The 15,107-nt window shown below is 43.8% G+C and overlaps 1 protein-coding gene across 3 annotated transcripts in view; it reads right to left on the reverse strand.

Moving 5' to 3' along the window:
- Positions 1-519: 519 nt before the first annotated feature.
- The window catches only part of CBFA2T3 (CBFA2/RUNX1 partner transcriptional co-repressor 3), a 364,941-nt gene continuing 350,353 nt past the window's right edge, over positions 520-15,107 (reverse strand). For all 3 annotated transcript variants that reach the window (XM_078670370.1, XM_078670372.1, XM_078670371.1), the window contains exons 6-11: positions 13,669-13,919; positions 12,805-12,890; positions 9,625-9,832; positions 8,384-8,452; positions 5,917-6,107; positions 520-2,065 (exon numbers count right to left, since the gene is read on the reverse strand). In XM_078670370.1, the coding sequence (XP_078526496.1) occupies positions 1,736-2,065; positions 5,917-6,107; positions 8,384-8,452; positions 9,625-9,832; positions 12,805-12,890; positions 13,669-13,919 (1,135 nt within the window). In that variant the 3' untranslated portion in view covers positions 520-1,735. The remainder of the gene's footprint in view (positions 2,066-5,916; positions 6,108-8,383; positions 8,453-9,624; positions 9,833-12,804; positions 12,891-13,668; positions 13,920-15,107) is intronic.

Raw genomic sequence — 15,107 nt, forward strand, 5'->3', positions numbered from 1 at the left:
GCTCAACAGCCTATGTTATCACGATGAGCAGTCTGCAAAGATGTTCTGCATTTTGCATTCATGGAACTCGATGAAAGCAGAAGGACGGTAAAAGCCGCAGTACACTTGCTGTGAAATGAAAGATTGTTCATGATAGGTTACTCTATTTTGGAAACACTGCTACAGAGTGGGACAGGGATGTATTCTATGTCAGGGTGCAATGTGAGTGATGGTCATGACAAGGGAACCAACAGGGACCAGAAGGGAGATTTTACATTACCATGTTCACAAAGCTTCTACATCTTCAGTCTGCTCATGAAAGAGGATAAAGCTGTTGCAAAGGCTTGTTTGCAAAACAAGCATTATCCAAAAGGGAACTCCTGAAACAGAATGGTCAACTAACCAGGAACTCTGCCAAATCCTGGTTCAGAGAAGTCCAGCCAAGCTATCTGACCACTATCAATACCATATCTTTAAAGACGAGCATTCAGTTTTGGCGAAGAACTTCCATAGTACCTGCTCAGCTTCCCGCTCACGTGGTGGGCTTACAAAGAGCGGATGTAGAATTTATGGTGCTCGATACATTCCTGCCCCTATACATGTTTCTGATCGGAACTAGCTGCAATCAGACTGGCAAACTCATTGAACACTGTTGTGCGCCGCTGTTAATATTAACCTGCCAGGAACTGAAAAGGCAGCTTCACAGCTGCTGCTGAGGTCTACAGAGTAGTAGCAAGTTTTAGTCCAAGAAACTAGGATGCTAGGTGTGGTGCGGGGAGCAGCATCCTTCCATTAGACACCATATAGATTTGGTAACAATAAATATTGAGTGACATGGTATCGCCGTGATGACCAGAAGTGCATGGACGACCCTCCCCCCCACTTCCTCTGTTCTCACATCCAACATCCTAGCTATAGCGTTCCATCTCACCCCTATGTTTGGTTCTAAAAATAAGTGCAGCTCCATGTGTCAAATAACAACAAAAAACCTGAAGTAAAAAAGAAACCCTTAAAAGCAAAGAAAACTTTGGCAGTTGGAGAGTAGGTTTGGATCATTTTTGTTATACTTCTTTGTCGTCCTTTTTGTTTTTTTGGATTTCCTTTAGAGCGGAGGTGTGTCTGGTATGTCTTCTTGGCTAGCTAGCAAGGTAGTTGACAGGTAAACTTCTGAATCATTTCGCTTTTTTTCGATCTTCTTTTAGTAGTATTTTTGGATTTTATTTTTCACTTAAAGCCAAAGTTTGACAGTTTTTTTTGATTATTTAGTTTTGTTTACAAAAAAAAACATCCAAAAGTTTTTTGCCTTATGTCAAGCAAGACCTCTTTTCAGCAGAGGCTTGTATTTTTTGTAATTTTTACTTCCCTGCGGGCCAGGATGGTCCTTTTTTTGTTGTTGGATGCAACTCCGATCTCTCTGTTTACTACACAGGGAACACAAATCCATAGATACTGCTTTTCCTTCTGAGCTTCAATGCCAGCTATAAATATGCAAAAACCTCCAGACAGTTAAAACCATTGTAAAATCAATAGAAGGTTGTTTTCCTTTGTCTGTATAGCCTGCAGAGAAAGTACAGTTTCTGCAGATCCATTAGCCTTCTATCAGAGTGAGAGGTCGTTTCAGAGGTCAAATGACGTCATCAGGTAGCTGGAGAAGTCGCATTAAATGCTATTTATTTTCAGTTCTTTTTAAGAGGAGCACTAGCAGCATTGACCTTGTAGGCTTGTCTAAACCTTGTTCCACCAGTCTCTCTCTCTCTTAGCGGGATGCAGTCTCGTGCGGCACTGGTGTTGCCGGGGTGCCAGAGCGCGAAGCAGCCGCTGAGCTTGCTTCGCTGGGACTGCCCGCCACTGCTACACTGGAAAGAGCTGTGCTGACTGCCACGACATCCGACGGAGCAGGACCCACCCCGGTGGCAGGGGTGACGCCGGTGGTAGTGGAGGGTGTCGAGTGAAGGCCCTGCAGACTTTGCCCGCAAACGTGGTGGTGCTTCTCCCAGTCCTTGTGTTGGCAGAAAGAGCCGCAGTAGCGCGCCGTGTTGCAGCCGCTGCAGGTTTCGCTGGCTTTGCGGCCACAGTTCCAGCAGCTCTGTATAGAAGCAGAATCCCACAAGGGAGAAAAAACAAAGCACAATTATTCTAATTATCCTGTTCCAGCAACCTCGAACAAAATTCAACTAAGCTTCAATAGCATTAATAGTGACCTATTACATCCTCACTGTCTGTGGCGAGGTGCAGTAAAACTTATGCAGTTGTGGCAGAACAACCGATCAGTTCTCCTTATCCTCTTCTACATATCTGTTTAAAATTTGATCTCAATTGAAAATTGATCCATTTTTATAAGCGAGTGAGGCATATATGGTTGCAATAATCATCTTAACGCGGGGAAGATAAAACCAGGTCCTTGGGACTCCTACATCCTCTGTGGGTCTTATGTCTGGGCACATAACTATTTTCTGCACCATTCAGTACATTGCATGTACAATTCAATCAATGTGTGGCAACTAAAGTCTCGTAAAATGTTTTCCACTAGGGCTCTTAGTCTTTATAGCATCATGCATCCTGACAGTAAATATCTACATGTTTATATATCAAACATAGGATAAATTATATAGAATAAAATGAAACCATCACCTTTCTTCATTGCTCCATATTGCCACTTCCAGATAATATTACGCACACTGCACTAACTTTCCTTATTGCATTAATGCACCTTCTCATATCATCATAATTATAGGCTATCGCCTTCATGTTTAGTTCTAGATGAATGCCACCCCTTCTCATACTTTATCTACATTGCATGCTATAATTTCTTCATAATACTGTCTCTTTTTTAAGTTAACCATTGTCTTGTAATGTTAGCAATTTTTCATAGTACTACCTCCCCCCGTATTATCGGCATTGCATGCCAGCGTTTCATACGCTTATCAGTGATGCTTCCTTATCATATCATTATCTACAGTGTATGCTACCACATCTCATACAGTGATCATTAATGTACACAGACACCTTCTCCTCATATTTTACAGCTTCTATGCCACCAAAGCTCACATAGATATTGTGCTGTATGTTACCACTTGTCCTACTTTTATGATTAATGTATGTGACCAGATTTACTATTTTCTACATTCTGTGCTCCACCACCTAACAATATTATGAACAATAATCAATACCTGCTATATGCTAGCGCTTTCCTATAATATACCGTATTTTATGGCGTATAAGACGACTTTTTAACCCTTGAAAATCTTTTCAAAAGTTGGGGGTCGTGTTATACGCCGGCGTTATTTTATGAGCAAGCAAATATAGCCCAAACCCTATATTTTAAAGGAAAAGTAGGGGGTCGTCTTATACGCCCAGTCGCCTTATACGCCAGAAAATACGGTATGTTGCATTATTTTCCTAACAATATCAGACATACATTGCACTGCTGACTTGTAAATGTATAAAATATGAGTAATCTTTATATTGATGTCAAGTACTGTGTTTCTCATTATACATGCATTCAGATGCCAGAACAAACCTTTAGTAAGTAAATGAGATCACTACTCCATTATTACAAAGAAGTAGTCGCGCTACACTCTCCTGTCCTTTGAGGTTGAATACAGAAGGCCTTCCTTCAAACTGTGATTAAAGATGGTGTGCAGCTTTCTGAACAGTCACTGTGCATTGGAAGCAGGCAGAAAAACGAGAAATCCCTACTTCTTACGGAGCAAAGAGACTGCTTGAGTATAGGCCAGCCATCTCCCTGGCAAATTTGAAGGAAAGGCTGGAAGTAACCACAGTAAACCAGCCTGTGATTGCAGATAGCTTTACGTTAGATGCTTTGCCTCCTTACAGAGATCAGTGTCTCAACCCTACCTCCCCATGAAAAGTCCAAGACAACAACACGCCTAGCTATAAGCCGCAAGATCACGTTGCATTGTACACCGAGCAATAGCCACTTATTTTAGTGAGAGGGGCAGATTTCTTCATTGAATGCCCTATGCATTAACCAGCTTTACGCTCTTGCTAAGGTAGTTTTTTTATTTTGCTTGGAAACTGTTTGCAAGTTCTTAGGCACCTTAAGTCCAAATGTGACAGAATCAACCAGTCTTGGCTTCTCAGCTAACAACATGCTGCATTCTGATATCAGTAAACTGTACATTTGGACAAAAACAATCCTAACTTCCAAAGTGCTCTTGGCTAAAATACCAATATTGGGCCACTTGGCAACGTCTGAAGGAGTTGTGGAAAAGGACATACATGGTATTCAAAAAGCAGGTAAGGCTGGTGGCATATATCAAGAACTGTAGATAACAAGCGCTCTTCACTATTTTCACTTTTAAAGCACTCGCACTTGTGCTTGTAGCGGCATCCACGTTGCGGGAGCGAGCAGCGGCCATATGTTTGTAATTAACGTGGCCGCGCCGCTGCTCGCTTCCGCAAGATGGATGGCTTGAAAAGTGAAGACCAATGGCTAAAGGCCCTCCTAGAGCAACACCATGCGAGCTGCCTAGGCGAGACCTAAAAAGGATATTGTATTAGGGCTTGTTTTTCTATAGGGTCATAAAACACCTGATTGACTTGCAAAAACCTTACATATTTTATTAAGCTTATTTTGCCTAATACATTGATATGGGCTATCAGCTTATCATAACGTCATCATACATACCGGAAACCCCCTTTTCATAAGAGTATTGTTCCTTTTTGTTACCTCTTGTCATAATATTAGCATCAATGCTTGCTAACCTCTTCTCATTAGATTGTTCACGCTGCATGCTATAAACACCTTTATGAAATTTTAACAAAATATTCGAACATCCAAGGATCTTTGCTTTAGTGAATTTAACACTTGATCCTCGCTTGCGGTAGACTTTCCAAGAACCACTTGCACAGTTATTTAAAATTCTGGGGAGATGCATTTAGCTCTGCTGCTCCTTGTTCTTTATTCTTTAATGCCTTGTTAATTTAAATCGCATAGAGCCCAGCACTTTATTTTTCGCAACTCAATTAAGCTTAGCCACATAAAACATTATCTCAAATGGTTGTGTTTATTTTCATGTTCAGTTAACTCAATGTCTCATGTACCCTACCAATAATAATTCTGTAAAATGTAGATAGGGCCTTGTTCTAGTCCCTGTATATTAATTGATGTACATATGAATGTATGAAATATATGCCTATGGTGTGAGTCACACCATAAAAGGTGCTAGAACAATTCGCAATGACAGGATAGCTTAAAAAAATACAGAGTTCCTGGAAGGAAGGAAAATTGCAAATAAGGTAACAGTGTCAGGGTAGGTATGAAAGCAAATATACAGGAAATCATATCATATCAGGAACATGGTCGGGTATGCGACCAAGAACAGATGAGCGAAATAGAGTTTCAGTTTCTTTTGGGTGAGTGTTGGGGTGCCGTTAATTGATGGGCAGCCGGTAGACCGTTCCAGAGCAAACTGTGGCAGCTAGATGTGGGACATTAGAGGGCACTTTGTGAATTATGTTCAGGTACATACAGAAAAGAGTCTAGTTTTATACTGTTTTTTAGTTGATTTCTATGTGCTCCCAATTTTTGCAGGTAAGGGGAGCAAGGCGCTGGTAGCTGAAGTGATTGGCCGAGGGGAACCGACGCTAGCACTCTGGATGTTTAGTCCCATAGACACCAAGGTATGGGTTGGATCATCTCCCTGTATTGAACAGGATGTGATTGCACTGATGGTTAGAGGACTGTATGTATTACTAGTGGTTTATAGTCCATAGTATGGTAGCAGTGGAAGTCTTTAGGGTAAATGCCTACAGGACAATAATACGACACAGCATATGCCTTTAGGTAGTTCCAGCTGCCTTAGACTTTGGTCAATTGGCATCATATCCTCTGAACGTTCTACCCCGGAATGTTGACTCCCTGTTTCTTTTGATTTTGGTCTTTGCTGTATTTAGTCAAGAGGAAGCAGTTACCTCGCTTGAGTCCTCCTGCTGGTTAATGACTGTCAGTGCATCCTCGGAGGCCTGCCGCTTCGCCTCTGCCAGGGCCCGCTCCATCTTGAGTCGCTCCGTGCTGATCAGCTCATGCGCCTTTCGTTCAGCGTCTGAAACCGCCTTCTGGAGCTCTGACATGGCCTGGCGTTTCACCTCATTCACAGCCTCCTCTGAAGAAAGAATGGGGAAGAACACACATCAAGTGGGGAAGGCATGGCACGCTTACTTAGGAGGAGCGAGGTTGGATCTAGGAAACCTCTTACCACAGCCAGGATGGGTTTCTTACAGACACAGCAGGGTTTCTACAGACACAGCTGACGCAAATATGCAATTGAGCCTTTAGGAAAATTCCTCGATTTCCCAACAGGCTAACACATTTGAAACGTCATCACATACACACCACATGTCCAACTTCTTGTTTTCAAGTGTAAATTGTCGAGCCTTTCACTCGCAAGAGGTGAAAAGCTTGTGAGGAAAGCTTATGCGAGCCATACACTTAAATTAAACATGCTTGCAGGACTATTTAAAGAGAAAAGACCAAAGCCTGGCCCTAGGTATAGAAAAAGCATGAAACTTTGTGTTCGGAAACTATGATAAAACTTTGCTCGTCTGATAAAAATAACTCGCATCCTACCTCGTACGTATTCCTGATGCTCAGCTTTTTTGTCCCCATAAAAAGAAAATAGCCCTCCTTGTTTTCTAAATATATATATTTTTCTACCCGTAAAATAAATGCCTTCCATTTGAAGGTCCCTAATCCGCAGCTGTACAAAAACAGTAATTTAACCAAGCACTGAATATTTTTACCCATGCTCTCTTGCCATCTGCACTCCCTTCCTGTTTTTCTTTTCTGGGCAACAATGATCAGATTTAAAATAAGGAAGTGAAGGGTGGCATCATGCTTTGTGTATACAAGGGCTCAACAGTTCAAAATCGCAAAGATTAATGACATTAAAGGTACATGAATTTTATTTTTCGAAGGTCAGATGTGTGTCATGTAGTAGGGTTTACGTTTCCTTACCCAGAGTAGCACACTGCTCCCTGACAGGTGTGCACTCGAGCACAGATCAGGAAGAGACCTTATTACAGATATACATTGCTCCATTTCTACTCTGCCTCAGCTTGGCTGAGACTGAAGCCAGTGTAAGAGGCTGGTGCGGGGCCTGACCAATGGTGCCACACCCTGGGGCCAGTTCTAGTAAAAGGCAATATATCTTCACCTTACGCAAGTTAGGTATTCTTGTATAGCGCGCAGCTGCCTCAATAGCAGGAGGCTGGTGGTGATTGCACCCAGAAAATGAAAAATGCCTCCATTGTTTGGGGGTGGAGCAGCAGAATTTCACTTCACCGGTGGCACCAGAAGTCCTTGCACCATCCGAGCCTTTTTGATAGAATTGCAAGGAGAGTGGATCTGAAAGGCAGAGCATAGGCGCTATGCTGATGATTGGGTCCCAGCCCTACTGCCCTTTCAGAGCCAGTGACCTTTCAGAGCAATTTCCCAAAACTCCAGCTTAGGGCCCACCCTTTTTATTTGCAACCAAACAGAAAGTACAGAGGGTCTTCAAAGACAATTCTAGGCCCCGAATGTCTCCTCGCTGATTCCAGATAAACAATGGAGATGGATGTTGGGTACAGCTTGAGGAGCGGACACATGCACATCAGCGCCCAGCAAACCAGAGCACTTCCGGTGTGGTGTGGTATTCACACAAGAAGCCTTGAGATATTTTATACAGGTCGGGCAAAAAAAAAATGCTCCCTTTATTTGTTCGATTTGTACATCTTTGCCTTAAATGTGGTCCTGATTTAATTGCTTTTGCCAAATTGTATATTTTTATAAGAGCAAGTTTCTGAAATAAACCATAGTTTTTTTTATTCTGGATCCCACCATCGTCTTGCTCGCAGGTCGAGATTTCCTCCTACCCTGAAGTGCTCGTGTTTTAGCGTGAAACAGCTCAGCAGCACCATGTTCTACCAGGATTAGTAATTGTGGAAATGGCTTGCTACTTGGTTTGAAGATCTTCAACACTCATGCTTCCAGATATTTTTAGTATAAATTTTGAAGAAAACATCTTGCATCAACAGGATTTCAGATGAGATTGTGTATTTTGCTCCGAATTACTGGAAGTAAACATTTTTATGGTGTACGAGTGTCTTGAACAACATAAAATATTTTCAGGTGGGTCAAAAATATATTTAAATTTTCAAACATGTTTCTTTGCTGTAATCTATACTTTCTTTAGAGACAGTAATACATTGCACAGTGAGATAAACTCGTAAGGTTAAGATGAGTATTATAGAGACGGTTTATCTCTGGTCACTGAGATAAACTGATATTGCCAAGTGAGTTGATAATATACAATACGTGAAGGACAGCCACAGACCAAGCTAATTGGGGCACTTAATGCCAGATTTTGAACTAGGGACCTAGAAGCACACAGACACTCACCAGCTTTTCTCCAGATTTCTTCCGGCATGTAGCCAGCCTGAGGCCTATGCGAAAAATCCCGGTGAGTTTCTGAAATGATAACAAAACGCATGGTAAGACTTCAGATCTCAAAAATTGTTGGCATTGTCCGAGAACCTGAGAACGCAGTTTGCAATATAAATCACCATTACAAAAGCAGTAGGACAAGGTGGAAAGATTTATGGAATTGTTGGGAAGAAGCGAAGAAACCTACAAAGGAATGATGGGACAGAAAAAGCAGTGGAGAGAGTGGTGTGACTAAGTAGTGAAGCTTACTAAGGAATGATGGTAAAGGGAACAGTGGCGGGAGAGGAGGGGCGACATGGAAGAACCTACATAAAAATGATGGAAGAGGAAGGAGAGGTCTGAGAGTGGTGGAACAGAGTGGATAAACTTACAAAAGAAAGTTGGAGCAAGAAACGCAGCGATTATAGTGGTTGGGCAAGGCGTAGAAACCTACAGAGCAATTATGCTACACAACGAGACGTGAGACTGAACAGGAGCCTGGACAATTGAGGGAAAGCCGTTTGAGGACAAGAAATGTTTGGTTTTGCACAAAAAGGCTTAATTAGAGCCAGGCTGTTTGGGATTTCTCCTCCCCCCCTTCATTGAAGGTCTGACTGAAGTCAATATAGGATCTCGGGGAGTTCGCACAATGAGTGGTGCGAGGGGAGAAGCACTGGGTGAGAAAACTCTGGAAGCATACAATGAAACCTGAAGTAGAGCCCTGGTGGGGCTGGTGGGACAGGACAAACATCACTTGGATTGAGCGATAAGAACAAATGGGGAACCATGGAATAAAATGGTGGGATAGAAACGCGTGTCCTGGCAGGATGCACTGAGATAATGGGGTGCATCTATACTCCCAGAGAATGAATCACCGCGCCAGCATGCTAGCGCCTCCTGAATCCTAATCAGTATCACAGGGACCGCCGAACTGCTTCCCAAATACACACACACATCTCTTCTGACACTATCCTGCGCCCTTAACGGGCTTGCTGTCTTCCATCCCACTGAAACAGTTTTCCAGTCAGCGAGAACCAGTCTTGCCTTGTAAACTTTTTTTTCTCTTCTACCCATGACAGAGAAACAGGCTGCCTTGTTGTCCTATTGTTGAACTGGGAGATCCCAAAAGGCTGGTTCTTCTGAAAGGTGAACGTCAACAGGACGCGGGCATAGTCATAGACAGATATGCAGTGTACACGGATTTCCAAAGTACTCACCGAGCTGCGGTACCTCAGTGTTTGTGGAGCTATTGTGAGGTCGCGGTGTCTGCTGAGGGGTGGTGGTCACGCTTTTTTTCATCTCCTCTGCGTCACTGTACCGGCGGATCCAGTGGTTGAGTTCCTCACGGTCCGCCTCCTGGCAGCGGCGTAGCACCGTCAGCGAGCGGCGTGTTTTCTCCACCATGTCCATAATGCAGTTCAGCAGCTAGATAGGCACAAAATAAAAACCATAGTCAATTTGCAACCTGCTTCCCAGAGTATGTTGCACAGTCCAAAATCTATACTATCCTTTTACTAGAAAAAACATATCTCACCTGTGCATACTCAATAACCGCACTAACTACTGCGTACAGGCTCAACAACAAGGTAGGAAACATGCAGGCAAAAACTTCCCATGCATTCTTACAAGTAAACTGCACAAATGATTTAACCTGCTTATGGTTAATACAACAGAATGACATCCAACCAATCTGGTTCCATTTCTGCAATGTACCAGGCATTTACCCGTAATGTAAAGTACACATACTTATGGGTGACCCATTCTCATCTCGAAAGAAGCCAAAAGTGGCATGTGTGGCAGTCACACAAGGCCAATAGCGACTTGTATATATTTCAATTACATCCATGCAAAGTGCTAGGCACCTGTCTTCTAAGTGTAGTGTTTGCCCGAAAGTATGAAAAAGTAAGCTTTGCTATACCACACACCTCATTCTGCCTGTCCTTTTGCTTAAACAAGTGGGTGGAGGTCTTCAATGTGCATTAATTTAGTGTCCTTCAAGGTCATTGGGTCTTGGCCGTGTGGTTCAGATAACCCAGTCTTTGGAGCTGAAGCTTTACAATTGCTGCCATCTGCCCAAGCACCTTCAAGCAAGGCCCTCGACCCAATGCATCCTGAATTGAGATGTGACATGGTACCACTGATGTGCAAATAGAGCCCATTGATGGCGCAGCGGCCAGGGCGGCTGACTCCTGAACACGGGGATCACGGTTCGATCCCCGGCACCAGGTGTGCCCAGCACCATGTGACTCTGGGCAATAGCTTGCTTAATCTTCCTGCCGGCTCCCTGCTCCTTGATACCAGGTTATTATAATTATTATTTGATGGCACTCTTGGTCTCAAAATAAAAACAATGCTGATCCAAGACACTTGACAACGTCCTCACTTGTCCTGGGCCCACTCATAAAGCACAATAAAATAAAGAAAGGGACAGCGCTATCCACATCGCTTGCCATGTACTGTCCAATGAATGACATTGACAATGCCAAAGAATTTGCATGTTCTTGAAATGGGGAATTGCAGAATGGAATGGACTTGATACTGCGCCAGCAGCCACGGTCGGTAGGGGAGTACCTTCCGGGGCGGTGACGTGTGGAGGGGGAGGGGCAGGGTGGGGGTTAGTAATGTATGGATAATGGAGGTTTGCAGGTAAGTAAACATTTAAATAAATCAAACGAATTTCGTTGCGCGCACTGCATCCCCAAATGCATTGCAGTGCGCGCAACGAAATTAGTTTGATTTATTTAAATGTTTACTTACCTGCAAACCTCCATTATCCATACATTACTAACCCCCACCCTGCCCCTCCCCACGTCACCGCCCCAGCAGGTACTCCCCTACCGACCGTGGGTGTGCGCCAGATGTCCCAGGAGCAACAGGAGATTCCCAAAAGCATTACATTATATCATGGAATATTCAGGTTGTGCAGGCAATTCAGTGCACTTCGAAAGTGGTAACAAAGGTGGTAACAAAGGGTCACTTTTCACAAATGTGACCTTTGTGATGTAAACATGGTCTACAAACCAATTAGAATAGGACTTCCTATGCTTTTTCTTCTGCCAAGTGTCAAGGTATTTGTAATAGCGCCATAGACTGTAGGCTATCTAACCTCGCAAGCACATTACGGAAAAGTACACCCCGCATGTGAGCTTTGCTTTCTAGATCCCTGCTGCTCTCTAAAAAGCTTGTTTATAGTAAAAATGAATATTGATGGGGCATTATAATTCAGATAATTGTCTTTCTAGTTTCACGTCTGCAATGTGGGCTGCTTCACTTGGATAGTTTACAATTAGCTCACGATAATATCCCCTATGATGTTCATTAATGCTATATTAGAACAAAGAAGACAGAACCAGCATCCAGTCCTGGCCTTCATCATTTATTAATTTTAATGTTTTAGGAGACATGGCTATGGCACCAGATGACTAGAGAGACTCAGCTACGATAGACTAAACTGGACTCTTAGCATAAGCGTCTACTGTAGATATAGGTTGGTAAGTAAACTGCAGGTCACTGGTTCCAACTCTGCCAGGTCCACTCAGTCCTATAAGCTCAGTTACATCAACGGCATGAATAAAATGAGTACAATAAGAATGAATAATAGTGTTTTCAATTATTTAAGTGTGAAAAGAGCTAATCCATTGTTTACATGGATTTTCTCTCTCTCTCTCTCTCTCTCTTTCTACAGAGAGAAAAAAATATTCATGTTGCAGAACACACAATCATCAACAGATTTCCAGAGTGTGTTTGGAGGACTATCTCTGCTGGACATGAACAGGGCCAGGTATGAAACCAAAATGTTAATTACCCTGTAAGGGCCTGTTCATGGCATGTAGAGCTGTAGATTCACATGCTTCAACTATGGAGCTGATGCCCCGGTGCATTACCTACGATAGAAGGAGCACCACACCTCATGACTTCACAAGACTTCTTCAAACATATACAAGTTGCACACATCTGAGACCAACACTGGACGGCAGGAGTACACACAGCATGTGTATCTACAGCCACATGTGCCGCGAACTGGGTCTTCCTTCGTGTTTTTATTGGCGTGAGTTTGGGGCACTTGTGCTTCTCACTCCTCGTCTCCAGGGGAATGTTTGTCTACCACTTGGTAATTCAGCACTACTACTTAGGTAATCCCAGATGTCCACTGGGGCTTCATTGGCCACTGCAGACCTGAGGCCATTAGGTCGCGACCTGTGTATGTATGTATGTATGTATATATGTATGTGGTACTTCCATAGCATGAATCGAAGCAAATGGCAGCAGAATGCATAACAGGATCAAAGGCAAGCATAATGTCAACAAGTAGCTGGTTTGAGGACTACTAATGCTTAGTGATGTCTCTCCTCTGTTAACTACCCCATGACCCTCCTTTCCCTCTCTTTTGGACATACATTGTTGAGATGCTTCCATTCCTCGGCCCACTCCCGGTCTGTTAGCCGGTGGTCAATGACTTCTTCTTGACGGTTGCCGTGGACAGCTGCAAGACAAAGGAAGAAAGTGTGATTATGTTGTTTAGGAGTAAGTGCTTGACCAAACTGCAGCGATTAAAGCAGGAGCACCAGGTCAAAGAATGTTCTGCGTTTGTTCCTGAGCAGAATGCAGTTACAGGACTAACTTTTCTCCATGTTGTCGATAAACTGCTATAGGCCCATGTCAATGATTTACATATATATGCTGAACAAGGGCATTGTATTGAATGATACCACGGTGGGTCTCGCACCTCAACAAGACATCATCAAACTGAAACAACATTCTGGAATTCTCATTGTTGGAAATGGTTTGCGATATAGGTATGAGCACAGCTGTAGAACAGGGCGTAACATGGATTTTAAGGAGAAGTGCGGTAAGACTGGAGCACCAAGGAAAAGGCTGAGGTGGGGGAGTTCTGCGGAAGTGCCATAACTCTTTGGGAAACTCTGCAGGCAACTGAAATATTCCCTACAAATATCTGGTTAGAGGGGCACCATGGTAATATCGACCTCAAAGCCCCAGCTGACATCAAACAAACATTCAGGAATGTCAGAGAGGTGGGACTAGAGAACACAGACACGCCTACCGCTAGGCACTTATCTGAGCATTGGAAGTATAAATGGTTAGAATAGAAAATGAAGGAAGCCTGGTATATTGAAGGGCTGTTAATGGTGAAAAGATTAATAGAGAGTAACAGTGTGGATGAAGACAGTATAAGCATACCCATGCAGTGGTCAGTGTTAACATGGGAACAGTATGGATGAACCGAACACGGCAGTACTCACCGACTTGTCGATGTCGCTCCCGCAGCTCCCTTGGGTCTAGGTGGCGGTAGGTGTCACGGTAGTGGTGTGCTAGGGCCATGTCCTCCAGGCGGTAGTGCTGTGTGGGCGGAGGGGTGGGGTGAGGCAGTCCGTTGGGGTGATGGTTCAGCCCGTTGCTTGGACTGAAGCGCTGGGCCGGGCTCATGGTGCATGGTCGCTTGCTGAGGTGTTCGGTGTGCAGGGGGTCACGATCCAGCCCATTTTCTTTGGTCCTGTTTGGAGAGATGGGAAAGGTGACCATATGAGATGCTGCAAGTCTAGCCTAAGGACCAAAATCCCAGAGAGATGCAATGCAGAGAGAGAGAGAGTAAGAGAAGACCTTGATTGACTTAATGCCCAAAGGGGTTTTGTTCTAAGAGGACAGCAGACACAGAGGAAATAAAGTGAGAGTTAGAAGATCTTGAATGGCCAGAGTTGCAAGTACTGTCCTTCTGAGAGACTTTGTGGGTTACAGAATTCAGCTAAAGAACACTGGATCTCCACCAACTGGGGTGCGGACCATGATGGTGAAAAGGTGTAGAGAGTAAGAGTGGTACAGACTCTAGGTCACTGAGAGGAACAGACCATGACTGGAGGGAGTGACCTGTAGAGAGGCCTTGTGGAGACTGAAGGCCAGGAAGCAAAGCCCTGGAGAGAAGCTCTTGAGAGACTGGAGTGCTGCAGACTCAGACCTTGAGAGAAGAGGGAGTGGAGAGTGAGAGCACTGGCATCTCCAGAGGAAGGCCAGATGGGGCCTGCACCCCAGCGCTATTTGTCCTGGCTCCCTTTTGGGCCCAACCCACCACAGCTGCTGAATGTGACAGGAAACGACACATAAAAAAGAAACTTTGTACTGCGCCACATACATTCATTTGGCTACGTACTGTGCATTGTGAGGCAGTGTTGTCTGATTAAAATGTTTCAATCTGATTTTATATGTGTAAATATCTATATTAAAATATATATAAATATATGTAGATAAATACATCCAAAGTCAGGTTTAAACATTTCAAGGAAACTTACTAAACGTGTATGTCCATTTATCTAGCCACATTTACACTAATGTCGCTATTGTAGATGTCCCTGTCAGTTTATCTGTGGCCCAATGCCAGCCCCCCATAACCCCTTCTAAAATGTACTTGTAGTGTCGCCATATGTGACAGTTTGCGGAGAAGATCCAGGCAAGAGATTAGAAGTCTTGAACAAGGGCCTACCTTTCAGAATGACAAATACATGAGGCCCGGGCCTACCCTTTAGATGAACACACACACGAGCAGGCCCGGGCCTACCTTTCAGATGGACACATACATGAGGACTGGGCCTACCTTTGAGATGGACTCATACATGAGGCCCGGGCCTACCTTTCAGACGGACACATACATGAGGCCGGGGCCTACCTTTGAGATGGACTCATACATGAG

Source organism: Lissotriton helveticus, chromosome 12 (assembly GCF_964261635.1).
Source record: "Lissotriton helveticus chromosome 12, aLisHel1.1, whole genome shotgun sequence".
Lineage (NCBI taxonomy): Eukaryota > Metazoa > Chordata > Amphibia > Caudata > Salamandridae > Lissotriton > Lissotriton helveticus.